Source organism: Anastrepha ludens, chromosome 3 (assembly GCF_028408465.1).
Source record: "Anastrepha ludens isolate Willacy chromosome 3, idAnaLude1.1, whole genome shotgun sequence".
NCBI lineage: Eukaryota > Metazoa > Arthropoda > Insecta > Diptera > Tephritidae > Anastrepha > Anastrepha ludens.
In genome coordinates, this window is record NC_071499.1 from 103144769 (window position 1) to 103171168 (window position 26400).

Consider the following 26400-nt stretch of genomic DNA (forward strand, 5'->3'; position numbering starts at 1 on the left):
CAAGACGCACACCACAAATATGAGGAGGAGCTCGGCCAAACACCCAAAAAGGGTTTACGCGCCAATTATATATATAAATTGTGGCACATATTGAAAGTTAATTTTAAAAACGTCATGTATGGTCATAAGAAAAATTATTTCAGTTCATACAGAACAGTGGCAACCATCCCACGCTTAGAGGCATTTTTAAAATGGGCCTGCACTTGCCAGTTTTCAAAACTTTACTGTTTTCCTTAGCTGATTTTTGGAACTGAGATCCACGCGTTTGTTAGACGGTTTCACAGCAATAGCTGTATTTTTTTAAGCCCATATGCGTCTTCACTTAAAATTTATAAGAATTAAAAAGCACTAGAGTTTTATATACGTTTATGAAATAGTTGCGGATGAAACTTGTGCATTTAATTTATTTATGAACTTTTACTGGCTGTTTCAATCTGCTTTATCGACCGAAGAGGAGACATACGTTGATATCGTGTGATACACTTTCAGAATTCTTAAAGCAATTACAATATTAGCTTTTCTTGCTGATTGCATTTTTCAGTTCGTAATTTACTTCAATAAATATTGATTTGATATTAGTTCAACAGTTATGCTAAATGTTTTCACGGATAATAGACAATTGTCGAAGAGCGATTTTTTTTTTTATAAGCGCAGGTACAAACAAGCATAAAAAAAAACCGGTTAATATCGGGTGTTCTTTAAGAGTTTGAGAACTTAAAATGATAATACAAAACAGAAATATTGTAAAAATTAAATTTTCGCAGATAATTTCTTGGGATTTATTTTTTTAACGTGATATCCGGCCGTGGTTACACATGGTTCATTCTTTCAGTCCAATTTTCGACTACTTTCCAATAAATCTGGTTGTATGGCGACAATGGTGGCTTGAATATTGCAATAAATCGATTGCTAAGCGCGCTGTATGGCGATGATATACATGATTATAATGGAAGCCAAACACATCCAACAGATTGAGATGGTTGCCAACGTATCCATGAACTTTGAATTAGCTAAGCATAAGACAGATGTAGTCCTAATAAGCAACTAGAAGGCAATAGAACTTATAAAAGTAAATGTTAGCACTGCAACTATCACGACTAAGCCGGATGGCGGTGATGATTGAGAGTCGTTTAAACTTTAAAACTTGTTTATCACGAATAGTGCCAAACAACGGTGACTCTAGCCATGGTAAAAGAATCCTGTTAAGTAGTGTAGTCAGCTCCGTCCTCTTGTAGATCCCCGGTTTAGGCTCTTGAATGACAGCGATGCCGGCCTTTAGTCTCACGAGGGCATCAGCCAGCCGGGCAGAGGCACCTTTCCCGTTAAGGGACCGGACATTCCAGGTGCATGCCCTCAAATCGTAGTCCTTAGTTCGTTTCCAGGGGTCGTCATCAGTGTAGAGAGATCTCATCCGAGGCTTTGTGTATGTTTTCATTGGGGGGGATTTTTAAGTGGCGGGTCTTAAACCCAGCGTACAAACAGCTATCCTGGAATGCTTCGCCTTCTCATGTTAGCTCACTCCCGAACGGGTGTTCGGAAGCTACCCAGAGGATACTTGGACTAATCCCGGGAGTTGTGAGCTGTTTGAACTATATGCAGAAGAATCGTCCTGGTCACTCCAATATTTTTGTTCAAATTAAAGTTTTATGTAACAGGACCATTCTTGAATTCTAATCACTGACTTTCAGCTAAAGATGTGTCAAATATCTGAAATCGCGTTGACAGAATCGATTCCGGAAATTAGAAATCGATTCTCTGGTTTCGATTATTCCCAGAAAATCGTCAATTTTGGAGTGGAATTGAAGTCGCTTTTTCCATCCTTATAACCACTTATAGTCCGTTATTTTTCATGAAGATCATATTTTCCAAGTGGGATATCTATTTGACATAAGTTTCAGCTACTGTTACATTATTTTAACATTACATCCAGAAAAAAAATTGATTTCGAAATGTTACGGCGCTTGGGCGAAGAGATTGATTTAATTACTTGTCCCTATAATGTGGCACATCAAATACTTCGTTGCCGTTTTCAAGTACACCTTATTCGGTGTCGAAAATCTTATCCAGATGCTGAGGTCGTTGTGTGCCCCTTCGATGTAACACATCGAGTCAATAAACAAGAACTAAATGTAAGTGATGCTCCTGAGTTATAAGTTTCTTTAAATGTTTTTATAACGGATTCTATTCAATTATAGTGGCACGTTAGCACGTGCCCAAGTCGTCAATCATTCGAACTATTCAAATTCAACGAAAATCTCCCAGGATTGACTTCTTCCGTGTGTTCTTCATTTGATGACGAAAAAACACAAGATTCTACATGGGAAACTGCAAGTACTTCATTTCAATTAGAAACCTCAGAAAATTGGGACGATTTACCAATGGTGCCATCATATGATCCTAGAGCATACGTTGAAAAATCAAATGTATTGCGTACGCCGGTTGGAATGCAACCATCGCAGCGGGCTGCTTTTCGCAATGCTGAACGCAAACGACTACAGAATTTGTAAAGCCTGTAGTTAAATCCTATATTATTCTCAATGAAGAGTTTAAGTTATGATCTCTTAATAAATATAAACTGAATTTTCTTTATTTAAAATTAAGTACGTACTTTTATTTGCACCATAATAAATTTAAATACATCCTTGTGATGTTACATACAAATATATGACACAGTAGATTAAAACCACAGTATAAGAAAGACGACGATGATTAATTTGACAATAATAAAGTCAATAAATAATACAAACCATTTGCCTGAAATAACAAAAAATGAAAGTAAGCAAATTAACGTACTCTATTATTTATGCTTTGTGCATATTATTTAAGGGTACGAAGCGCTTAGAAGTTAATAAAAAAGTAATTGTAGGAGTCTGGGAAAATACACGTACCTTTATATAAAAACATCTTAGGATTATACAAATTTAATTAAAATTCAAATCCGTAAGACTAATGACGAATGTCACTAAAACGAGAATTGTTTCTGCGATTATGAGGGTATCCTCGATTAGCGCCGCGTCCATACGATGGAGTGCGAGTGGGATAAGCAACAAGAGGAGGAGTGCGAGTGGGATAAGCAACAAGAGGAGGACTGCGATATTCATCTTGCATATATAACTCTGCCTCGTACTGCGAACGGTGATTATCCTCGCTGCTATTATGAACACCATTTCGATTAAAGGATCCACTGCTACTGTTATAATATGGATCATCGTCTATTTCATAGGCTGCAGATCTTTTGTTATTAAAAACAGGTGAGCGTTCGCGACTGGAATGGGGTCTAAAAGGAGGAGGTCGTGGAGGCGATTGGGAGTCACGACCATGAACACGTCTGTAGTAAGCTGATGCAATAGGCGACCGACTTCGAGATCTAGATTTAGGTTCATATTTTTCCTGGTTTTGGCGAGGTGCAGACAGAGAAATTTTATGTATTAGAGTCTCTGTTTTAGCTTCCGTTTCATCTTCTTCTGCTGACAATTCTTTTTTAACCACTTCTTCATCTTCATCACTGTCCGTATAACTTTCTTCATCACCGAGTCGTTTTCGTTCCCTTTTTATGAACGCCTTGCGCTGTGCTGGAGGAACTCCAAGTGGCATCTGAAGTACATTTTTCTGATCTATATATTTTTGTGGGTTGTAGTCATCAACTTCTGTATCATCCCAATTTTCTTCGCATTCAACTGGCGCATGTCGAACAGGTTCTTCTTCCTTTACCTCCACTGTATTGTATTTATATTGGGTTATAAGTTTTCGATCCGGGCAATTAGTAACATGAAGCTGAAAATAAATTTTCTATGATGCATACATAAACGTGAAACTGCTTTTTATTACTTACTACAAATTCGGGCTCCGGTACGTGATGGGTAGCATTAAATGGACATTTTTGTAACTCAAGTTGGGGATAATTTTGACGACACTTGATTAGATGAGATTGCAACCGTCTGCGCAACAATTGATGTGCTTTATTATAAGGACACAAAACCATATCAGAATCATTTTCAACAGAAAACATTTCTCAAAACGAAAGATTTTCTAGATATATTCGTTAAATTTACAATTGTTTCAGAAAATTAAGGATCAACGTTTCCACCCGAACTTTTTTTTATTGGTAATCTGTACAAAATATTTGCTCTGTTCGATTTTGAAGTACGGGTACCAATGTAGCCGGATAATCAAAATTTTTCAGTAATTACACAACTTGTTGGGTTCCTAAATCACACAAAGTATTGCGCGAGCCGATACTTGAGCACCAAACAATATTAATTCTTCTTCAGTTTTTGGATCCACCATGATGTACTTCCTCGAATATCATTCTCCACCACCAGAACTAAAGTTAATAATAAATATTTTATTTTATCATTGTATTTAATATGGTTCATTTATTATGATCATGGAAAAATTAAATTCGAACGGACTTAAAAAATGAGTTTGATTTCAAGAAGATATCAGTTCTTAGGAATAAAGTATTTGTTTTTTTTTTGGGATATCTCATTACCTTTCTCTATTATTAAATTAAAATTACAATACTTATAATATGATTACAAGTAATTTCTGTAATAGTGTAGCAGGTAATCAGCTGAGTATTAGCAACAAAGTGACAAGCAAATAGCAGGGCAATATTGCAGAGCTTTCACTCAACCACAATAATAATACGTTCATATATAAGTAGATGATCTACTTTTTCGCGCTTAACTCAAAACCGTAATTAAAGAGCGCGCTTTACCATACAAAATTTCTCTCAAAATCGAAGATTATAAAATAATCCTGGTAATAACGATAAAAAAAAAATAAATAATTGGCGCCTACACTTCTGTTAGGTGTTTGGCCGAGCTCCTCCTCCTATTTGTGGTGTGCGTCTTGATGTTGTTCCACAAATGGAGGGACCTACAGTTTCAAGCCGACTCCGAACGGTAGATATTTTTATGAGGAGCTTTTTTATGGCAGAAATACACTCGGAGGTTTGCCATTGCCTGCCGAAGGGCGACCGCTATTAGAAAAATGTTTTTTTTATTAATTTTGCTTTCACCGAGATTCGAACCGACGTCTCTCTGTGAATTCCGAATGGTAATCACGCACCAACCCATTCGGCTACGGCGGCCGCCGTAATAACGATACTTTTTGATATATAACCCTGTGTTTTTTGTGTTATCGATAATTATTATTACGAATGTGAAGAGAAACATCAAAATAAAAACTAAATGAAATGGATGCCGGCAAAGGTAACAGGTCTGTAAACATAATTCTAATAAAATTTTTGTTAAATATTATAAATTAGGAATTCATTTTACAGAAAAATCGTGTGTCCATAAACTTGTTGTCCTCGTATTACTTTTTATAAAATGTAATATAGAATATCCCATGTGCATTGCTGCCATAATTTTTTGAAACCTCAGTAAACGTCGCATACGGATTTCCTCCAACTGTTTATTATTAGCAGCCAACTGCGCAATTAAATTAGCTATTCCTTCTCCTTGTATTTTCTTCATATCGTTAATAATAATTAAACAAACCGAAAACACCGAAATATTTCACCAAACTTAATTTCTATGAAGAAAAACCTCTCACAGCAGTATTGACAGCTGATTGTCAATTTTGCAGGTAATCTGCCATATGTGAACGGGTAGATTAATTTGGTGATTAATACATATGTGAACGTATTATAACAAATAATAATATTCCCATGCTAAAAAAAACCTCACCGAGTAAAAATTTCATCCATTCTAACATTTTGTTGTAAAAGGGAGCGATTTTTTCCAGCATCTTGCGCGTAAATTTAAAAAATCATTGTGTTTTATTTTCTCGTAATAATGTGGTATTTATTCTGCTTTGCGCTAAAGCTGTACCAATTTTTTTTTTTTTTTTTGCCTAGCATATTCGCAGTATTGCGTGTTCTCTTTTCAAACCGATGAACTCGGACTATGTAAATATGTGCAATATTTTATCTCTACAAAATGTGGGTTTAACGCCGCAACTCAGAATTATGTCAAGAATTAAGTATAACTTAAGCGGGTTGTGAATGAAAAATGATCACACTTTAAAAAGGCAATCATGTCTGCATTTATATTCCTGAACAATATGAGGCGAAATTGCTCTTTAAATCTGTCGTCGTCCATTTTACGCACACCATACTCTCAAAATGTGCCATTGCGGTCATTAATTTGTGACTTTTATTTAACAATCCAGTGATCGAACTCATAGAAATTATTGTGAGACATTTTATTTGTTCATCTAAACACTGTCCAGTCCAGTAGTTGTCGATTTGTTGTGTCCTGGATCTCGTCGACGTAATTGAAGAGTTGTCTCCTGGCGTGTATGGAAGGCGGCTCTGGTTTAACCTGCGGTAGCACCCTAGTAGAAACTGTATAGAGCAGTTTGTTGTGCTCCTTTACAGGGAGCATCTGTGCCTCATTATGTAGGTGGCATCAGGAGGCATCCCGTCGCTGTCCGAATAGTAGTGTTTTGGCATGTCTGAACCTTTGTCCACTGCCTATCACTAGTTCTAGGCGACCCGACAGGCGACCCGACAGGCGCAACGTAATTAGAACTAGCCGACCAATTGCTTTAAATGCCGCCAACAACATTTCTTTGTCTTTGCCCCAAAACTGCCGGCTAGCTATTTGAAGACCTTTTGCGGCTTTGAATTTAGTAGCAATTGCGGTTTTGTTATCATAGATGAAGAGCAAACTGTCAAAGGTAACTCCCAAAAATTTAGGAGCCCCTTTGTCCAGGTGGTAAAGAGGGTCGCCGTGGACTTAGTGGGGGAAAGTTGTATATTCCTCGCATTGAAAAAACGAGAAAGACAGATGAGATAGTCGTTTACTTTGGCGCACAGGCCATCAATGTTATTATCCGACGCCATTATCGTACAGTCATCATCGTAAGACAGTAGAAGGCCAGGAAGACTGCCTCTGGTGGCTGGGGGAGATTCGATATGTAGAAGTTGGAAAGCAAGTGTGAAAGGACGCCACCCTATAGAACACCTTGCTTTATCTTTCTTTGTTTAGAGATTTGGTCTCTAAAGATTACTGACGAGTTCCGCCCACTCTGCTAGTTCGCGGACCACCTCTTCAGCCCTAGTGGGAGTGTCGACTGTAAAATGTCATCTAGTAGCATGGAGTGGCTGACTGTGTCGAAAGTCTTCTTCAGTTTGGTTAAGCTGTCGGTTTGTCTGGGTGTTTATGGCTGTACTGTGCACTCTTCGCAAGCCATGCTGATGTGCGGCTGGGTCAGATATCTCGTTTAGAATGCGAGTAGGAGGGCTTCAAGAGTCTTCACTAATAGGGAAAGGAGAGTTATCGGCCGATAAGATTCCCCTTGGTTGGCGGGTTTCCCAGGTTATAGTAGCGGGACCCCTCTCCCTAATTTCCACTTGTCCGGAATTATGAGAGGGGCAATAGACATATTGAAAACCCTGGTAAGGTATTCTACTCCCAATGGACCCACCTTTTTTAGCATGAGCGTGTTAAGTCCTTCAGGTCAAATAGCTGTTGATGCTTTCATTTTGTTGATGGCTCTCTGAACCTCATCATTGGAGAAAGTAAGTGGTTGACAAAACGACTGCTTCAGCTTGGAAATCGGGACGTGCGTCCTGGATCCTTCCAGCGGGGTTGAAGCGAGCCGCAGCAGCTTTGAGCACCTTGCGTAATGCGCGTTCGCCTGCGCGCACATCAGTAGGAATGGGGAGCGCAGCGAAGATGTCTTCAGTAAATGCCGCGAGTCTGGTCTAATCAGCTTTGTTGAAGTTGATGTATGACCGGTGATCCACGGAAACAAAGTCGGCAGGTTCCTCGATTGAGATGAAAATGGACAAGTGGTCTGATGCAAGCGATAGCATAGGTCGCCAGGTTATGCTATTTATCAGGCCGGCGCTAGCAATTGCTACGGGGGGTGAACTGTTGCAACTGTCCACTAGTGGTGCGTCGTCGTTCACTGTGCGAATGTCACGTCGTCTAGATGCTCTGCAAAGTGTTGTCTCCTACGATCGTTTGGTAGGCTTGAATGCCAAAGATCGTGATGCGCATTAAAGTCACCTACTACCAATCGGTTTTCCCCTCTGATGAGCGTACCAATTTCAGGGTGCTGCCGGACAGCAGGTGATGTATATATCAAAAATTTCGAGGTCGGCAACGCCTGACGGGACAGCTATACCTTGACATTCGAAGGTGCTGTCCCCACTGTCTATGCCTTCATCGATAAGACGATATTACATGTCTTTTCACGGGTGGTGAGTAGGTCCGAATACCTCCGAAAGTGGCACCAGCAATTGCAAAAATTGCATTTGACTAATATCAGATTCCGAGGAACTCTTGTCTGTCTCTTCACGGAGCCGACTGTGCGGGGGACCAAGAGCTGCTAATTTGTCCCCGCACTTGTGTTGGAGCAAGAGGGTTGTCAGATGGCGGCAGCAACACGTGGCCATATTCCGTGTGGACCACTTCCAATGTGTCTTAAAGCACTTAATGGAGGTGAAGTGCGGGTGGACCCATTTATGGCAGATGCAGGAATAGAATACTTCTGGTCCGAGGTTGGGTTCGATACCAGCCATAAAGAGAAGTATTTGGAGTAGACTTTATCCTGTGACAATAGATGATGGGTAAGGTACGGTGCACTACTCACTAAACACCTGATCCCAGCTACATATCAACATGGCTTCAGTAGAGTGTATGGTACCACCACAGCACTCACCACGCAATTGCCACTAAGGTCCAAAATCGCAACAAGGTCCTCAAACACTAGCTGGCAGCATTTGGGACAAAGACAAGGAAATGTTATTGGCGACATTTAAAACAATTGGCCGGTCGGTACTAAATAACGCTGCATCCGTCTAGTCACCTGGTACAAATGAATCGCAGTGGGCAAAGTTCCAGACTTGTCAAAATACTACATATCGTTAGACCGGCGTAACTTCGGCTCATCTACGGTCTGATTTGTAGCAGGTTACACTCCTACTTATCCAGAATCGACCCCGACATATCCCGTACGACACTAACCACCTATTTACATTCCCCTCTCCTTCTGGACCCAACCTATCGAAACAGCGAGTTTTCGGGGATACCGGTAGATGATCGGTGATTACACTGCACTGGTAGGGCCCAGTGAACTGATACAGCAATAACGACTGATTGGACTACTCGTAAAAATGCTTGTGAAATAAGCGAGCAAAATTCTGCTGCCGAATGCCTGGTGACGTGGCAACTGAAGTTTCTCTCACAATTTTTCTTCGGATGGCCAAACTTTGTATTCTATCATTCTTGGGAAAATGGCTATATTTTTCATATACAATTTCTGTTCGTAACTTTTCCCCTTGGGCAACTTATGGGTACATATATTCACGGTATATTTTTTCACTAGCTTCCCCTTATATTTGACGTTTGCAACATTAGACACAAACAACAAAATCGAAAGTTTAAAATGGTATTTTTGTCCCTACTTCGAATTTTAATTTGTTTCTATGTATTTGGCCTCTAATGTTCCTTGGGAAAGACTGTTTTCTATTATACATAAATAATAAAATAAATAATTGGCGCGTATACTTCTGTTAGGTGTTTGGCCCAGCTCCTCCTTCTATTTGTGGTGTGCATCTTGATGTTGTTCCACAAGTGGAGGGAGCTATAGTTTTAAGCCGACTCTGAACGGCTGATATTTTGTATGAGGAGCTTTTTCATGACAGAACTACACTCGGAGGTTTGCCATTGCCAGTCGAGGGGCAACGGCTATTAGAAAAATGCTCAGAGATTCGAATCTATGTACTCTGAATAGCAGTCACGTACCAAGAAACTCATTTACGGCGGCTGAATTAATATATTATACAAAAGCCAATATTTAAACCAATTTTTTTAGACAGCGCTTATTCAAACCGTTGTAACCCTTACAACTGCTTAGTAATTCCACTACAATTTTAATCTTTTACTACCTTTTTTAATTATCCCTTTCTAACGTACACAGTTAGTTTAATCTACATATATACTTTATTATTACGCTTAATTGACACGTTTACTTATGTTCGTGTACCCGATGCCCACACAAGTCATCAGCACTTTTTGGGCGCCTGGCATTGCATCATCTTGATCATCACTTTCAGGATTTTCCAACTTAAATGTTATTGAAAAAAAGTCGCGTAAATTTTGCAGAAAATGTATGGTATATGTGGAAAGTGGTCCTATGAATGCGAAGTTATTTAAATACTTTATTAATGTAAAGTAATAGATTTTTACCTGTCAAGAACTTTGAAACATTTTTTTGGCTCAACGCCATGAACAGGGTAACAAGCCATTGATATGAGGAGTCGCAGCAGCCTCCGCGATAAATTTCATCAAGTAACTTCATTGCAGCTTCGCGTCCCAAGTCTTCAGGCACTGATGGATCTTTTCCCTATTCAAATAAGTTATTAGTATTTTAAGCAACATACAATTAATTTAAAAATAGTACTTCTTCTTTACTATTTGATATGCTTTCGGCACCGTAACACACATCGTCCGTTGTATCCGCTATTAAGCATATACCGAACCCTGGGGAATTGCCAGACATTTTACCACGGTTCTGGTCTGTATATATGTACACATCGGGCAGAAACTTCAGCATAACACCTTTTGCCGCCTCAACTGTTCGATTAGCCATTGCCGGCGAAACCTTGCACGCGTACACAGTGCCCCGTACGCGTTTCACCATGCCTTGTGACTGAAATTGTAGTGAACGTAAATTTTTACGCACTGGACACCGGAATTGAACTTCACCTCCACCGAGAGGCGCGGCTCCTCTTCGCACCACTTTCAGTTCCAATCCTTCGTCTACAACTAAGAAACGTTTTAACACAGGCAATGCCGACCCTTTAATATGATCTACTGAAGGCGAGTCTTTGCTATTTGTTACACCTTTCAGAGTTGCGTTAATTGGGTTTTTACAAAACGGACCTAGAGCTATTAATACATCCAAATAATAGCCTATACCACGCTGTATGCAGCAATCATGTTGTAATAAACCGCCATACAAGAGACCTGGTGTGAAGAGGATTGAAGTACCCGATGGGTTAAGTTCAATTTTTGTTCCATTTGTAAGTTTATCAAGTAACCTTATCAGCCCAATTTCGTATTCACGTAGACCGGGAGCCGTATCATCATTTATATGAATTTGTGTTATTTTTACAGGTTTTCCACTGAGACAGGAGAGTATAAGGCGCTAAAAAGGTGCAAGATACAAATATTAAAATATGTTTCATGAAAATAACACTCCTCTTACCTGCTTAAGAAAGTTGCTGCCGCTATAAATTAAACAATTTCCTTCTTGCGCTATAGGTGGCATTCTGGTATATTTAATTGTTTCTGTGAAATAAATGTCCAATTTTGTATCAAACAATTTGCATTGTTTTATTCAGGCGTGTAGTAAGCACATGTTAAAATATAGACGTCAAGATATACAAACAAACAAATTTGGCAGCACTATATTATTGTACACTCAAAAAAAAAACAAAAAACAGAGTAGCATTTGCATATCCCAGTAGCGAAAACACGCGAATAATTAATCATTTATATTTTTGGGGAAAAATGTGTAGGTATTAAAATTAATGATCATCTTATGGTGGTTTCTTCTCTAGAAGAGACGTTAGGATATTGTCATGTGTTCTGTGAAAATTTTGCGTATTTAACATGAGAACATAACAAGAAAAATGTGCATTTATATTTTTCAAATAATAAAGAATGCAAGAGGTGTGGTCAATATCAGAGCGTTATCCGGTTTTCAGTGATTTTGAAGGAATCAGCGATGAAAGGAAGCTGATTTGCTGCTGAGATGTGACAGCAGTTTCTTTTCGACAAAACTAAGATTGTGTGGGTGATGTAAGAGAAACCCAACTCAGCATCACTAATGTTTGGGCGAGTGTAAGAATACGTTGGAAGTGAGCGTGAGTAATTCCTTGGACTGGCCTAAGTTATTTAAAATTATGTCTCAATACTCATATGCTGAAATTTTGTTACCATATCCAACCACCACCCATCACCAGATAGGCATCCCGCACGATACTAACCACCTTCTTACATGCCTCATCAAACCAACTCACCTAACACACTTTTCCTTCTGGACCCAACCCGACGAAATAGCAAGTTTCCTGGACCTACCGTTATATGAGCTAGACGAAGACGACCGGTAACTAAAGGGTGATACAGTCCATATAATTTAATGTTTGAATATTATTTCATGCAAATGTTGATCGCGACTGCCCTTCAAATGGTCCATCCGCTTAGTCCAATTTTGGCATACTCTTTCCAATGTTTCGGCCGGTATCTCACATATAAATGCTTTAATGTTGTCTTCCAATGCGTTAATTGAAACAGGCTTGTCTGAATAGACATGAGCTTTAACATAGCCCCACAAAAAATAATCTAAAGGCGGTATATCGCACGATCTAGGTGGCCAATTGACAGGTCCCGAACGTGAAATAAAATGTTCACCGAACTCGCCTCTCAACAAGTCCATTGTTACGCGTGCTGTGTGGCATGTGGCACCGTCTTGCTGAGACCACATGTCATGCAAGTCAAGCTTTTGCATTTTGGGGGGAAAAAAGTTGGATATCATTTCACGGTAGCGCTCACCATTCACAGTTACGTTACGATTCCCAGCATCTTTGAAGAAGTACGGTCCAAAGATACCTTCAGCCCATAAACCTCACCAAACTGTGACCTTTTCTGGATAAATTGAAATTAGCTTTGTCACTGAACACAATTTTTCGACTTTAAACTTTCTTAACAGAACAAGCATTTTTATAATGAAATTCAATGATTTGGAAGCGTTGTTCGTTTGTAAAACGATTCATGGTTAAATTATAGACCAAACTGAAGATGTTTGACAGTGAAACAAAACACGAAACGTGCGTCAGTTGTTTAAACCAACTGTTTAAAAAGGTAATAGCTAAAAAATCACCCGTTACATAGCACTGCCAGAGTCTAGTCAGCTGCTACAACAACAATAAGAGAGAGAGAGAGTTCACCGACTCTCACAGTGAAAAAAATGTGTCCGGCCAAACAGACGTATTTGGTCTTGCTCTACAAATGATTGAAAATCGCATTATAAGCCAAAAGACAGCGAAATAAACATTGCGGTCTAGTGCGTTTGCGGTTTGAAGCTCCAATGATGGTTCCATAAATGTTGCGACATTTGTTTTAAAATGTATGTGATCTTCTGTCTAAATTATGACATCTGTGGCAAATTCCATACCGTGCGTATAACATTGCCTATATCATTATCAATATTGGACGGTTTTTGTGACTAGTAGACTCGAGACTATATATATCTATACTTCAATTTGTTTTACCAATAGTACAGAAAAGCAATGCCGCACGCTTTGGAAAAAACGATGTAAACCGGACGAAGAAAGGTTTATCCTCATCGTAAAACTGAAAGCTTCACCTTCCGGGGGTTTATAGAGTTTATGTCATCATCATCAATTCCTGTTTCTTCCACTAGAGCATAGGGCCTCAGTAAAACATAGGCCTTGTAAAAGTTGTAAAAATATATAATTATATTTTGCCTAAAATTGCTCATGCGGCATTACACTAATAATACGTTCACATATAAGTGATTACCTACTTTTTCGTGTAATCCGTAAATAAAAAAACAAGATTACCAATTAAATTTATAATTTCTCTCCCGAAATCTGAGATTATAAAATGATCCTAGATTATTACCATACGTTTCTACATGTGTTTTCTGTGTTATAGATAATTACTTTTACCAATGTAAAGAGCAACGTCAAAGTAAAAACTAAATAAAATGGATGCCGGCAAAGAAAACGGGGTTGTCGACATAATTCTAATAAAAATTTTGTTAGGTATTATTAATTATGCTTTCATATAATAGAAAAAAGCGTGCGTCCATAAACGCTTTGTCCTCTTGTTACTTATTATAAGATGCAACATTGAATTTCGCAAGCGTATTGCTGCCATAATTTTTTAAACCTCAGTAAAGTTGTTTACGGATTTCCTCCAACTGTTACTAGTAGCCAATTGCGCAATTAAATTAGCTATTCTTTCTCCTTGTCTTTTCTTCATATCGTTAATAAAAATTAAAGAAACCAAAAACTCTAAAATACTCGTATTCCACCAAAGCAATTTCTACGAAAAAAAACAGTATTGACAGCTGATTGTCAATTTTGCAGATAATCTGCCATATGTGAACGGGCTGATTAATTTTGTGGATTTATTGCTAATTACTGCATATGTGAACGTACTTTAAGCCAACTCAAAAACAATGCTTAACTAAATTATAGTTTTGTGGAATGCAACTCTGTATACCCATCACCCCACACAAAACAGTAAACATATTTCGTATTCACCGAACAAATACTCGCTGGTATAATTACGGCCTCAAATAACGTTACATATAATTTATATGAATACCGCAACGAGCTGCATGGCTAACTGTTTGACTTGACATCCCGAGTGTTTAACATTATTTTAGAAATCGCTAGTTTGTGGTCCAGTATTGTCATAATAAAAAAATGTTTCAGTCCAACGATGAATATGAGCAATGTCCGTATGACAAATCTCATACGATTTTGAAAACAAGGTTTCATGTACACTTGGGACGTTGCAGGAAGAACCACAGAAATCTTCAAATGGTGACATGTCCTTTTAATGTAACTCATGTATTATTCAAACCGGAACTGGATGTAGGTACTTTTTATATTATTGAGGTATATGATAACTTATTTTGTACGCATTTTAAGTGGCACGTGAAACAATGTCCTGACCGGGCAACCTTTGAGTTGCAAAAGTACCAGGAGGAACTGGCTGTGACGGGAAACTTTGGTGCACCTAGCACATCGGCGCAAGCTGCTGCGCCAGTGGAACAAATACCGTTGCATACAGAAGAAAACTGGGATGACTTGCCGCCTTCGTCCACGTATAATCCACAAGCATATGCGGCAAATGCACCGGTGCTTAGAACATTACAAGGCGAATCAAAATCTGTCAAAAGAAAATTCCGTGCGAGAGAACGACTCCGCTTATTGGGTATTGACGATGATGGATGGAACGATAATTAATATAAATATGTAATGTCAAAAACACTTTTTACCTTAATAGGTAAAAAATTGTAACAAAATGTGTGTAATTACGAACATCTTAACTTTTGTATCGTGATATTTTTAACTATAAAGTGATTCTTTAATTTGTGAATTGTGTGCTTGCTGTTAGTGAAGCTTACACTTTTTAAAAATATTTGGATTATTGATGTTTATTGTTCATATTTGTACCCGTGATTGTACATAAATTAATTTGATGTTAGAACTTGTTATGCAGCCGAAAGCATGTCAATATTTTAATTGATTACAGACTTAAAAAATATATTTTTATAAAGCAGATCGGTAAAACCAGTAAATAAAATATTTTCTTCATTCGTTAGTGCGGTAGACTTCCGATATTTTCTCCATTTTTAGTTTCCGGTAAAAGCAGCACAAAAAGTTATGTTGAGATTTGATTTAACAACGCGTTTCAAATAACCGCACATTTTTAAATGTTTATTTGTTGCTCTTTTTTAAATAAAATTTTTGGTTTATGACGTCACTTCCAAGCTGCTGACTGTCAAACTCAAACTAGAAGATGTAGCGGAAGGTTCAATGCTTTGAATGCCCGAGGTCGCCTACGGGTGCCCGAAACTGCCCACTTTGAACACAATGGCCCAAGGTGGATTTAATAAGGTGACAGCATTCACCCAGCTGAATTTTTCGCCGTAGGTATGGCTTATGTCAAAATGATATGCTTTGTTTGTATGTATTGGTATGTTTACATTTGCTTGCTGATTTTGACATGATGCTTGCACCAAACGCAACAACAAATACATGTAGGGTTTTACTTATATGTGTTTGCTGTCACCTGTAATAAATTCGCCTTGCAATGACCCCTATTATGAGTTACATTCGATATTCGCTGGTTGTCGAAGATCGAAAATCGAATGTCAATTTGGTATTATGAGCGGTGCAACCCTATCGAAATTTTCGTTGTTTACCGAATTTAGAGTCGAATGCAATTTTGCTTTCGATTGTGCAACGTATTGTGGGAAAACTTGTTAAAGTGTAAGTTGTTTGCGATTATTTATGGTTTTCTAGTAACCAAATAATAAATATATACTAATTTTGTTAATTTTATGCAGGTCGAAAGTCGTGAGTACCAAACAACAATTAGAAAGGCGAATCCACAATTCGCAAAAAGGATTTGCACCAAAGTTCAAGCAGCAAAAAAATGGGAGGAATTTACAACGGAGCTGAATTGCTTGGGACCACCAATGAGAACGGCAGCAAAATGGATTAATCTTAATAATGGTTTTTTTTTTTGTGATATTTATAGAAATATTACATTTTTGTTTTCCCTTGGCAGGTATGGGCTGAAATACGTAGAGGAACTGAAATACATATTTTTTTCGAATGACGAATAATTGAATAAAAAAAATTTATAACAAAAATAAAACAGAAACTGTGGCGTAAAGGTTTCTATTTAATACTTTTTAGATTTTTCTATAATGTTCTCAAAATTTCATTTCTTATGTTTTGTGCTTCTCCGTTATTTGACTCCTCTTCAATATCTTCAGCATCTCGTAAACAGTGGGTTGAGCAAGTCCTAGCATACCTTCATTACCAATACTCAATTGGTACGATCCCTGAGCACAAAATCGCAGAACTGTGGCTAGCTTTAACATATTTGGAATGGATTTGTATCGGGTGCACTGCTGCAACTGGTTTTCTTTACTGGACAGTAGGTTCATAAACGCCTCTTTAGATAATCTAAAGTTCTATAAAAATCTGTAAGGAAATTTCTGTAATATTAAGTACGTCAACACATTTTGAAAATTCTAAACTTACTCAGTGGAAGCCATTTCTAGGGGGTTGGATGCGCCCCTCAACTGTTTTCTACTTCTAGCTAGTTCCACTAATCTTTCATAGTCCGATGAATCGTCGACCCACAACTCCGTTGTACTCATTTTCACAAAAAATACTTTTTTTAACTTTTAAAAATGTTGTTAGCAAAGAATTTCAACACAATCGGTTGTTCTTTTATCTTGATTTGCTGTATCAGCTGAGAAAAAATGATCTATTGTAAATGCGTCGAGCGATCGAAATTCACAATAGTCCTATTCTTCAACGAATGAACACCATAATGCCAAATGAAAATTCGTTCGATCAGCACTTTCGACTACAGTCGAGGATCGAATGTTGCTCATAATAAGGGCCAATGTATATAATACAAAGGTGGTCATCTCGTACCGTTATTCCGCTCTCAAAAATTGCACCATTGTGACGCCATATACACAGGGATTTCGTCAAATTCAAACAGCAACTTATTCTGTTTATGTGTGTGTGACGTCACACAAAAATTGTACCCCCCGATAAGCGCAATTTTGTATTGAAAGCAATAACAAAGTTATCGAGGAAGCCTCTTCGCTAGCAAATTTGATCGTAAAAAAGAATAATAGAATACATGGTTGCAAGCAAGCCGTATCTATACAAGGTGATAGCAGTTGTACAAAAACAAAAAGTTACATGCATTTTGTTTTTGCTTTTTGGCACAAGTGTCAAAATAATTATTTCCAAGCCAATTGGAATAGTAAATAAACGCAAACAAAGTTTTTCGAGTGTCGCGTTAAATTGTTCGAAGTATATTTGTGTTATTAATAGCGAAAATAATTAACAACTAGGAATATTATTTACTCCTGAGCAAGAAGTTACAGCATTTATAACAACAAAGTGTTCAATTTTGTTAATAAAGGAAAATGGAGAGCAGGTAACGGTAACAGAAACATTTTGAAATTTATTAATATCTTGCAGACACAAATTATACATGTGAATCATTATCATCAACATTTGTGGGTATCCAGCGCCTGCTATGCGGATTTCATAACTCCAAATGGAAAAGCTGCCGAAAAGCTAGTGAATAAAGGCATGCTATAAAAATTCTCGACAAATGTTATTTAAATAAATCAAAGATTAAAAATTAAATAAATTTGTTTTCTATATTAGCCGTGTAATTCTTTATTACGTTATAAAATATCGTTAAGCTAATAATTTATTACATACTATGTATATGCAAAAGAAAATAAAATGGTATTCTTAAAATTCTTAAAAAGAAGCAAATAATTTATTTCTGAACAGTTTGGAAAGAAGATATACTTAAAATGTCGGGATATGTTCCTCCACTTTAAAAATCGTCTAAGATGAAAAAACTCTAAATATTTTCCCAAATATGTCAAGCTCATCTGTCGGGCTGCAATCAGATTATCTATTAACTAATAAAAAGTTCTCGACTGAGGGCCCTACAACAAGTGCGGTGATTGCGTCTACGAGGGTTGCTTATAACGAGGTGGCCAGGGATCACCTCCAAGTTTTCCTCGCATGATCCCATAGTGGTAGGGGGTGCGGGCCAATTGGGGTGCCATTGAGGGACGGCTGTCAGAAATGATCGTCGAATACCTCATGGCAAACCAAGGAGAAGTTTAATATCGGGAGATATCTGTCGTGGATGTAGGGTGATCAAGTGTGTCGATAAGTTCTTCAAGGGTTTTCTTGAAAAGTGCTTTGCTGACGTCGCCAATGCCTGGAAGGGGCTCTCGCTTAAGCTCATCCCAGAGCTTCGAAGACCCAGAGTCCTCATTTGGCCAAAGATCCTCCACTGCCTCAAGCTTCAAAACCCTGAGTTTTCTATGGACAACTGGTCTATGATAAAGTTGGAGGAACCTCAGAAAAACGGATCCAGTGCAATGCTGTTTATTTTTGAAGAGTCCTTGAAGGTACTCGGTTCCGCGTTAAGAATACTATTAATTCCTTTATGACTTCCCATTTCAGCTCACCAGACGTGAGGGTGGTCAGTGTAGAAGCATCTAGTTGCCGTTGCTACTATTTCGTTTTTGCACACATGGCCCTCCTGAGGAAGTGGGGCGTTTGATGGACTCATCTTCATTTAATAAAGATGCCATCCTCATCGGCTGCGACGCCAATGCAAGACATACCATTTGAGGAAGCAGCGAGATAAATGATCGAGGTGAGTCTCTTTTTGACTTCATTATTAGCCGTAGTCTCCTTATTTGGAACAAGGGCAACATCCCCACGTTTGTTTTTCTAGTCACAGAGACATCAAGCGGTTGGGAGGAGATTTTTGATATCACTCTTTCGACTAATTCGTCTGTCATTAGGGTTGATAATTCGTAGGTTTCTCAGAGAAATTCCTTTTCGGATCACAGGTTCATCCTTTTCGAAATCAATTTCGCACGGGAAACCATATCTCCTCACAGGAATCCTAAAAGAACTGACTGGTTTCTGTTCAATAGAGTTTTTAATAATAAATTGAACAGGTGAACTTTTTCCTACTAACCACTGATCAACTGGACAAGGTGGAACACTTGCAGCGATCGTATCACACGGCTTTCATAGTGGCTTGTCCAGTATTTTTTAGCAAGAAAGACTTTCCTCCTTGGTGGAGCAAGACGCTGACTGACTTGAAAAAGAAAGTTTGGAGGGTTTTTAACGAATGCTACCAAACTAAAAACTTTCAAATTTACAGGGAATGAGTACAAAAAAGCTATTCGAATAAATATTCGAAACGCAACTCCTGGAAGGAGTACTGCGAATCCATTGAATCCGTGAAGGATTCTGCCAGGCTAAGTAAGATCCTCTTGAGGCCTGAATCTGCAGAAGAATATAGGACTATCCTGTTAAGTAATCACTTTCCGCAAAATTCTAATACTCCACGTGACATTATCGACACGAGTCGTCAGGTAGGGCTTCTCGATGTTTCCCTGAAATCCATACTGTCAGTTTTCAGAATCACGTGGGCAATAAACAGTTTTTCCTCCTTTAAATCTTCTGATGTTAACGACATCATGCCTGTGATGCTTCAAAAAACAAGTACTCAGGTGGTTCCTGTCCTGCAAGAAATCTACGTGGCGTGTATCATTCTTAATCACGTCTCCGCCAACTGGAAGAAAACAAGGGTTGTTTTCATACCCAAAGCAGTAAGGAGGGATCACGACTCGGCCAAGGACTTTAGACCTAAAAGTTTTACCTCATTTATCCTAAAGGTGTTTGAAAGATTGATGGATTATCATATCCGAGAGCACACCGAAGCCAAATTATCTCCAGCGCAACATGCTTATCTGAAAGGGAAATTCACAGAATGAGCCTTACACGAGATTGTAGGGACTGTGAAAAAATCTCCAGAACGCAAAAAATTCACTTTGGAGGCCTTCATAGATATAAAGGGTGCTTTTAATAACATTAGCGCGTAGTTATCACTGCGTTAGATAGACTAGAGATGGTAAACTTATCTGTCTTTGGATCTCTACCCTGCTTGGCTGCAGGAAAGTTAATGCGGTGGCTAGAGGGGCTAAATTTACTAGATTCGTGCCCAGGGGGACACCGCAGGGTGGTGTCCTTTCGCCCCTACTTTAGCTAGTTGCTATTGACGACGTTCTCATAATGTGAAATAAGGCTAGGGTTAAGGTATTAGCATACATTGATGACTTGGTGCCAATGGTATCGGGACCGTTTCCCTTGGTCTTGGCTGAGATTTTGGAAAGGTCTGGCTGTACTTAGTCGTTGCGCTGCCACTTGCGGCCTCCGAGTCAACTCTGACAAAACGGAGCTACTGCTATTTACCAGAAAATATAAACCTCCACACTTTCGACTTGCCAAATTTAACGTGGTGGACGTTCTCCCGCTTTCACAGGAAGGTAGGTAATTTGGAGTGATACTTGATTCCAAACTCCATTGGAAGCTACACTTTGAAAATCAGGTAAAGAAGGCTAGTATAGCCTTCTACCCCTGCAAATCTATGTTCGGCAAAAATGGGGACTGAAGCCAGAGGTCGTGGATGTGTGGCAATGTTTTTGCCAATTTAAACGTATGGATACTTGCCCCAGTGCTGGCCTGAATGTCGTTTTGCTCTTACTTCCCATCAACTTTTACGTTTTTTCCATCGCAGCTTAAAGTGCAATCATGTTAAAGGACGTTGGCCTCTGGAGGCAATCTCTCAAAGGATACGGTAGCATTTTTGGGCAGCGTATTTTTCTGAACTTAGAACAGATCTGTCATCTGCAAACTAGAGTTTGAGGGTCGTGCCAGAACAATCTTTCCAAATATGCAGGTTTGGGTCGAGGGGAAAATCTGCAACGAAGCTTGCACCTCCGTCTTAACTGATGGCTCCAAGCTGGAATCGGAGTCGGAGCAGTGGTTTTCTCTAAATGAGCCAATTTATCTATCTCCTTTAAACTGCTAATGTTTTTCAGGCTTAGGAATCGCGGGAGCGAGGGAGATATTAACATTTTCTCCGATAGTCAATTCGCGATCAAGGCTCTGTCGACGCTATGGTGCAGAACGAAATTAGTAAACTCCTGTAAGGCGGAGATCAAATCTCTTGGGTGTGCAGGTAACATTTCTCTGATATGGGTTCCAGGACATAGAAACATAGAAGGAAATGAAATTGCTTATGAGCTTGCCAGGAAGGGGACTGAATCGGCCTTTTGGATTCCTCGCCATTAAATTTCCAATTTCGTAGCTGTGTTTACCGGCCACTGGACGATAGGCACAAACGCGGAAAAGCTAGGGTTACCAGTTAACCGCCATTGCAGAAGCTGTGGGGAGCTTTCAGAGAAGAAGGCTGTTGACCACTTTCTCTGTAAATGTCCAGGCTTGGCAGTTAAACGATTGAGGTGACTGGGTGCTCCTTCCTTCGACAGCCTGGTGCAATGCGCCAAACTATTTAAATGCCATAAATCTTCTCTATTACATCAACAGGTTTGGCTGGCTGTAGATATCTTCCTGTTGGAGGTCTCATAATGGTATCAAAACGCCGCTTTATTGCTACTTGGGGAGTGCCAGACTGGCACCCCAACCATTTCACCTACCTACCTAAAGTCTGTTATTAGTGGTTGTTTTTTGCTTTCTCGAGTTGCTTATACAAGGTGGCGTAAAATTAATCACCCTATAGGAAAACTTATAATTTTAGCAAGTGGCGTCGTACGTCAATCGTATTTGACATTTGTGAACTAAACACTTGTGAAAATGAGAACATCTTCCCTTTGAACTTTCCTATGATTTTTGTTGATTCTATCACGTTGTTCATCAGCTTCTTAAGGGGTAACCTTAAATCTTAAAAAATTCGAAAAATATTTTTTACATACAAAAATTAATCCTTTATTTTTTTTTTCAAAGTTACAAAAATTATGTGTGGAAAAGATAGGATGGATAGTTAGTTTGTTAATTCATGTTCATGGGGTTGCTGTTTTTCCATGTGTTGTGTTGACGGTGGTAAGCGTTTTGCTGTTGGGCGGGAGAGCTCTTGCCGAATGGACTCTTGGCGTTAGCCTTCAGAACGTAGTCACCTTCCAAATCGAAATCGGTGGCAATACCCATGTAGGCGCGTTTTCCAGTGCCTTCGTTATTTTCGTATTGGCTCAAAGAGTTGGCGGCGAGAGCGGGGAAGTTGATCTCATTTCCTGGGCGCACCGTCTCGGCGAAGTAACGTGTAGCACGCATAGATGCTTCAACAACATTGTTAGCGCCAGGGGCAATTGATCCGGGACCATTAACGTAGAAGTCGACATCACCGACGCGTTCATGTGTTCCCATTCCACAAGTCGAGGTATGGATGGCATCGACGAAGTCAGCATCTCCACGGGTTAAGCCAGTTATCATTTCACTGTTCTTGGCGTAAATCTTAGAGGGATCCAACGCTGTGATACGACGGATTTTATGACCAGTCAAACGTTTGTATTCACGTGCGGCGGGTCCGGCAACCTGAGCAGCAATACCCTGGGCAACAATGTGAATGATTTCTTCTGGCACATCAACTTCGTTGGTCAATTGAACAATAACTTTGCCAATCATTTTACCGGTTTCGTCTACATCGAGGAGGGCATAGCGTTTCATGTCGGTCAATGTGGCGCCTAAGTTGATGATCTGCGCAAGAAGAACAAGAAGAATTAGCAATTTTAGTAAATGTTTCATGTTCACTCATTTAAAAAAAGTATTCGTGTTTCACTTACGACAAGGTCTCCTCGAGTGGGTCTTGGATTCTTGCTTGAATCATTGTCTTCTTCGCTGGAAGAGGAAATTTTGTTACCACTAATGCTGCCATAATCATATTCCTTGCTGTTGATGTCGATTGGTTGTTGTTGACCATAATAACGTTGCATGTACGCCTGAACTAATTTCTTGTTGGCCTTTGCGACTGCAGGGCTGGTTTGTGGCAGGCCAGTGATGAAAATGGTAACCTCCTGATTGCCAAAGTTGCGCTGTTGTTTTGCGGCTTCAGCCAAGTTATTGAGATTGGTGCGCTCAGGTTGACCATTGGGTTTCATCAAGACTACGGGCACATTACTGGGACTTGGAACAAATGATGGCTGCAGAGCATGGTTGATTTGGGATAGGTGATCTAAAAGAGAAAATTGTTACGAAATTGTAAAAAAAATATTTATCTAATATAAAATACTTACAATTTTTTTGAATTTCCCGTTGGCCTTCCTCCACGGACAAGTTCTCCAACTTTTGCAAAGCTAAATCTCCGACTGGTTGCATTGACTGGAGCTCGGAAACCGACAACCAATCTGTAGGATTCAAACTGTTCGAGGCGGCATTATTCCTGTTGTTGCCACGTTTGGGTGAAGCACTAGCGGCAGCAACGAGTAAAGCCACGAAACAGAAAATCTTGAGCGGGTTCATGTTGATTACGTTTGCAAGTCAGTGTGAACTGTGCTTTCAACTGATTCGACTTTGGTTTATATACGAAAATTTAATTGCCTTTTCAGAACCCTACCCAAGCATTCGACTATATTTTTTAGATTATTATGCATTATTAAAGGTGTTTATGCTATTGGCTGCAGCAGGGCGTTGACCGTACCTGACCGAGGGCTAGTGGCTGGCGCTGGTGCGCGTGGCATTTTTGTGCTGAATTGCAATATTTACCGGCCGGTGCAGCGATTACACTACCGTTCTTACACTTTGTTGTTACTGCAGTGGCGAAAGCAAATCTTCTTTGCAGCGATAAACGCTATTCGAGCAAAATTGTGTTCTTACCTGCATATGTACATATGTACGTGCATGTATGTAGGTGTACATCTTTTTTCGTGTAGTAGCGCTCGTAGTAGCTACGATGTGATTTCAACTTGCTCACTAAAACTAAATTTTCACTTGATTTACTACTTTCTAATGAGATAATGCGGATGTTATTTAAGAAAAATATAATACATACATACATAAGTATAGTTGTGTTCAATGACAAAATTAGCCATCATCAGCCATCAATCCAAATCGCGAAATTCATTCGCAAAGGGAAGACAAATCAAAAAAGTTGACGAACGGAAAATTTGCTATCACTTGCAAAAACCGCTAGAGAAGACTTATCAGCTGAGTTTGTTTAAAAATTGTTGTGTTGTCCATAAAAATAACCATAAATATATTTTTTATATACCCAGCTTTTTTCTTGTTTAATTTTCCATTTTTCTTATTTCTGACTACAAACTGCAAATTTAAAACCGGCGCAAGGGCAAAGTGCACAAAATACCAGATTCCAAAAAACAAAAAAAATTTGTTTATATACGAAAACTTCAATCATATGCTTTCAGATCATGTGTATGCGTGATGGATAATTTTTGTTGGCTAAATTTCTCAAGCGTTTCTCTCACTTTGCTCTCTCAATTTTTGAGTGATGGCTAATGTTTTGCAAAAATAAGGAATAACTCCCGAATGATTATTCGGATCGAGTTTTCTGTACAACTAATAGTTGAGTTTAATTTGTAATTTATAATTTTAATTTATAGTTTTTATTATATTTCAAAAAATAAATAATACAAATAATAGGTTTCTGCATAAGCTCCAAGAGTCGGATATCCTATTGGATTGCTTTAAGCGTTTATTTTTTGCTAAGCGGGAGTGCAGCTTTGGTAAAATTCCAACGCCCATTTTTTATATTTTTTGCATAGTTCAATGCTTTAAAATTACCGAGGAATAAAGTCCAATGTTGGCTGTTGTATACTACATTGATGATCTACATATTGTAATAATTTTCGTACAACGGATACAATAAGCGCATTTGAAAAAGAAACTTCAAATGTATTCTAAATATATGTATATGAAATGAATTCCACCTTAAACATTTAAACCCTACTATTACTGCCTAAGTAAACAAAAAGACAAGAGATGCTGTTAATACTTGTATACTAATACCGTTCTGAAGTTGTTACAGAGCAAAGAAGAAAAGCTGTCGCTCATTTCTGCTCACTTATCTTAAAAAAATAGTTAGATTATGGCACTTTTCGTGCAATTGAGTGATATATATATGTATGTCACCCCCGTTGCAAATCACAATCCCATATATTAATTTTCTTAAAATATTGAACAAATTTCGTTTTTTTCTTCTTTTTTTAATTGGTCATGTCGCAGATATTGAGGAGCACTGATTTTTTTTATTGACGGCTTTTAGGTTTTTGGTAATACCGATTTTTCTTCATTTAACTGCAATTTTCCTAAACAATGTTTATAATAAAATTTAAATAACTTGTTTGATATTGTCGAAGAGCCTTAAGCTCAAGTAAATATTTTAGTTCTGAATTTAGCATTAAATAAGCTCCGCAGTGGATATTGCCATGACTTCACTTCGCTGACCTCCTAGCAGGCCCGAGCCAGACCTAACCAACTGTACGGGCAGACACTATCGAAGGACGGGCAAGATTAAAAGTTTGCAAAAACAAATAATTAACCAGTTAACTGTGATTGACGAGTATACTCGTCATGGAGAAGTGGCAAAATGTTGTGTATTGACGAGTATACTCGTCATGCGTATAAATTAGTGACCGTTGGCTATTTAAATTACAATTTTTGAGAAAAACAACACATATTCTCAAATTTCAAGATGTTTAGAATATTTTGAGGCTATGCCGGAATAAAACAAAGAAATAGAAAATATAAACAGTTTGAGATGATATCATGCTTCCCCGTATGCACTGGTTGAAAAAGTTCACCAGTTCGCATAATGAATTTATTTATGTGCGATAATAACGTTTTTTAGATGTCAACCTAAAAGGGGCAAAGGCAAAAGTCAAAAAGTAGATTTATAAACTAGAAAGCTAACTCGTGTGTGTCAGTGCATATCTTACCAAGTGTCGGCGGTTCTTATCAAATAAGTACAGTGCAACGTAAGAATTTCAAGTGCGTAAATATTATAAAGTTGTCCAGAAGTTCTGTAAATTACTATTTTTTTATTTTTAGTTAATTTGTCCCCAAAATGAGCAACTATAGCAGCGACGACGACTTTGTTTCCCCTTCAATGAAGCGAAGGCGTTTACGAGTACTTTCAATCCAATTGAAAGAAATAAATCGACACAAACTCGGCCATTTAGAGCTAATATAAGTCAATTAGGCGGGAATCATGT

General features: G+C 38.6%; 5 protein-coding genes across 6 annotated transcripts; 2 read left to right on the plus strand and 3 right to left on the minus strand.

Moving 5' to 3' along the window:
* The first annotated feature begins 1802 nt into the window (after positions 1-1802).
* Positions 1803-2600, plus strand: LOC128858637 (gametocyte-specific factor 1 homolog). The gene is made up of 2 exons (XM_054095061.1): positions 1803-2129; positions 2196-2600. The coding sequence occupies exons 1-2, from the start codon at positions 1950-1952 to the stop codon at positions 2505-2507; spliced, it is 492 nt and encodes a 163-aa protein (XP_053951036.1). The 5' UTR covers positions 1803-1949; the 3' UTR covers positions 2508-2600.
* LOC128858636 (uncharacterized) lies at positions 2592-4155 on the minus strand. 2 transcript variants are annotated; one of them, XR_008454041.1, is made up of 3 exons: positions 3833-4155; positions 2889-3774; positions 2592-2754 (listed from the first exon to the last, which is right to left on the minus strand). XR_008454041.1 is itself a non-coding variant. In XM_054095060.1 (2 exons), the coding sequence occupies exons 1-2, from the start codon at positions 4007-4009 to the stop codon at positions 2947-2949; spliced, it is 1005 nt and encodes a 334-aa protein (XP_053951035.1). In that variant the 5' UTR covers positions 4010-4154; the 3' UTR covers positions 2870-2946. The 2 variants fall into 2 exon arrangements, 1 of the variants encoding a protein (XP_053951035.1); XM_054095060.1 differs by lacking the exon at positions 2592-2754 and having other exon boundaries at positions 2870-3774; positions 3833-4154.
* A 5791-nt stretch (positions 4156-9946) lies between these two features.
* LOC128856661 (probable RNA 3'-terminal phosphate cyclase-like protein) lies at positions 9947-11417 on the minus strand. Its single transcript, XM_054091973.1, has 4 exons — positions 11233-11417; positions 10426-11172; positions 10212-10368; positions 9947-10156 (listed from the first exon to the last, which is right to left on the minus strand). Exons 1-4 carry the CDS (start codon positions 11293-11295, stop codon positions 9978-9980), a joined length of 1146 nt encoding a protein of 381 aa, XP_053947948.1. The 5' UTR covers positions 11296-11417; the 3' UTR covers positions 9947-9977.
* A 2899-nt stretch (positions 11418-14316) lies between these two features.
* On the plus strand, positions 14317-15391 carry LOC128856662 (gametocyte-specific factor 1 homolog). The gene is made up of 2 exons (XM_054091974.1): positions 14317-14656; positions 14714-15391. The coding sequence occupies exons 1-2, from the start codon at positions 14486-14488 to the stop codon at positions 15029-15031; spliced, it is 489 nt and encodes a 162-aa protein (XP_053947949.1). The 5' UTR covers positions 14317-14485; the 3' UTR covers positions 15032-15391.
* A 6747-nt stretch (positions 15392-22138) lies between these two features.
* On the minus strand, positions 22139-23733 carry LOC128856663 (vitellogenin-1). The gene is made up of 3 exons (XM_054091976.1): positions 23467-23733; positions 23017-23405; positions 22139-22930 (listed from the first exon to the last, which is right to left on the minus strand). Exons 1-3 carry the CDS (start codon positions 23690-23692, stop codon positions 22229-22231), a joined length of 1317 nt encoding a protein of 438 aa, XP_053947951.1. The 5' UTR covers positions 23693-23733; the 3' UTR covers positions 22139-22228.
* Positions 23734-26400: the final 2667 nt, after the last annotated feature.

What these genes read in the sequence shown, in the direction of transcription:
- LOC128858637 (XM_054095061.1), top strand. Translation starts at nt 1,950, where the DNA reads ATGTTACGGCGCTTGGGCGAAGAGATTGATTTAATTACTTGTCCCTAT. An exon ending in TCAATAAACAAGAACTAAAT is followed by an intron (nt 2,130 to 2,195) that starts GTAAGTGATGCT and finishes ATTCAATTATAG; the next exon opens with TGGCACGTTAGCACGTGCCC.
- LOC128858636 (XM_054095060.1), bottom strand. Translation starts at nt 4,009, where the DNA reads ATGTTTTCTGTTGAAAATGATTCTGATATGGTTTTGTGTCCTTATAAT. An exon ending in TACCGGAGCCCGAATTTGTA is followed by an intron (nt 3,775 to 3,832) that starts GTAAGTAATAAA and finishes ATTTATTTTCAG; the next exon opens with CTTCATGTTACTAATTGCCC.
- LOC128856661 (XM_054091973.1), bottom strand. Translation starts at nt 11,295, where the DNA reads ATGCCACCTATAGCGCAAGAAGGAAATTGTTTAATTTATAGCGGCAGC. An exon ending in GCAGCAACTTTCTTAAGCAG is followed by an intron (nt 11,173 to 11,232) that starts GTAAGAGGAGTG and finishes GCACCTTTTTAG; the next exon opens with CGCCTTATACTCTCCTGTCT. An exon ending in TGTTTCAAAGTTCTTGACAG is followed by an intron (nt 10,157 to 10,211) that starts GTAAAAATCTAT and finishes TCGCATTCATAG; the next exon opens with GACCACTTTCCACATATACC.
- LOC128856662 (XM_054091974.1), top strand. Translation starts at nt 14,486, where the DNA reads ATGTTTCAGTCCAACGATGAATATGAGCAATGTCCGTATGACAAATCT. An exon ending in TATTCAAACCGGAACTGGAT is followed by an intron (nt 14,657 to 14,713) that starts GTAGGTACTTTT and finishes ACGCATTTTAAG; the next exon opens with TGGCACGTGAAACAATGTCC.
- LOC128856663 (XM_054091976.1), bottom strand. Translation starts at nt 23,692, where the DNA reads ATGAACCCGCTCAAGATTTTCTGTTTCGTGGCTTTACTCGTTGCTGCC. An exon ending in ACGGGAAATTCAAAAAAATT is followed by an intron (nt 23,406 to 23,466) that starts GTAAGTATTTTA and finishes TTTCTCTTTTAG; the next exon opens with ATCACCTATCCCAAATCAAC. An exon ending in CCACTCGAGGAGACCTTGTC is followed by an intron (nt 22,931 to 23,016) that starts GTAAGTGAAACA and finishes CTTCTTGCGCAG; the next exon opens with ATCATCAACTTAGGCGCCAC.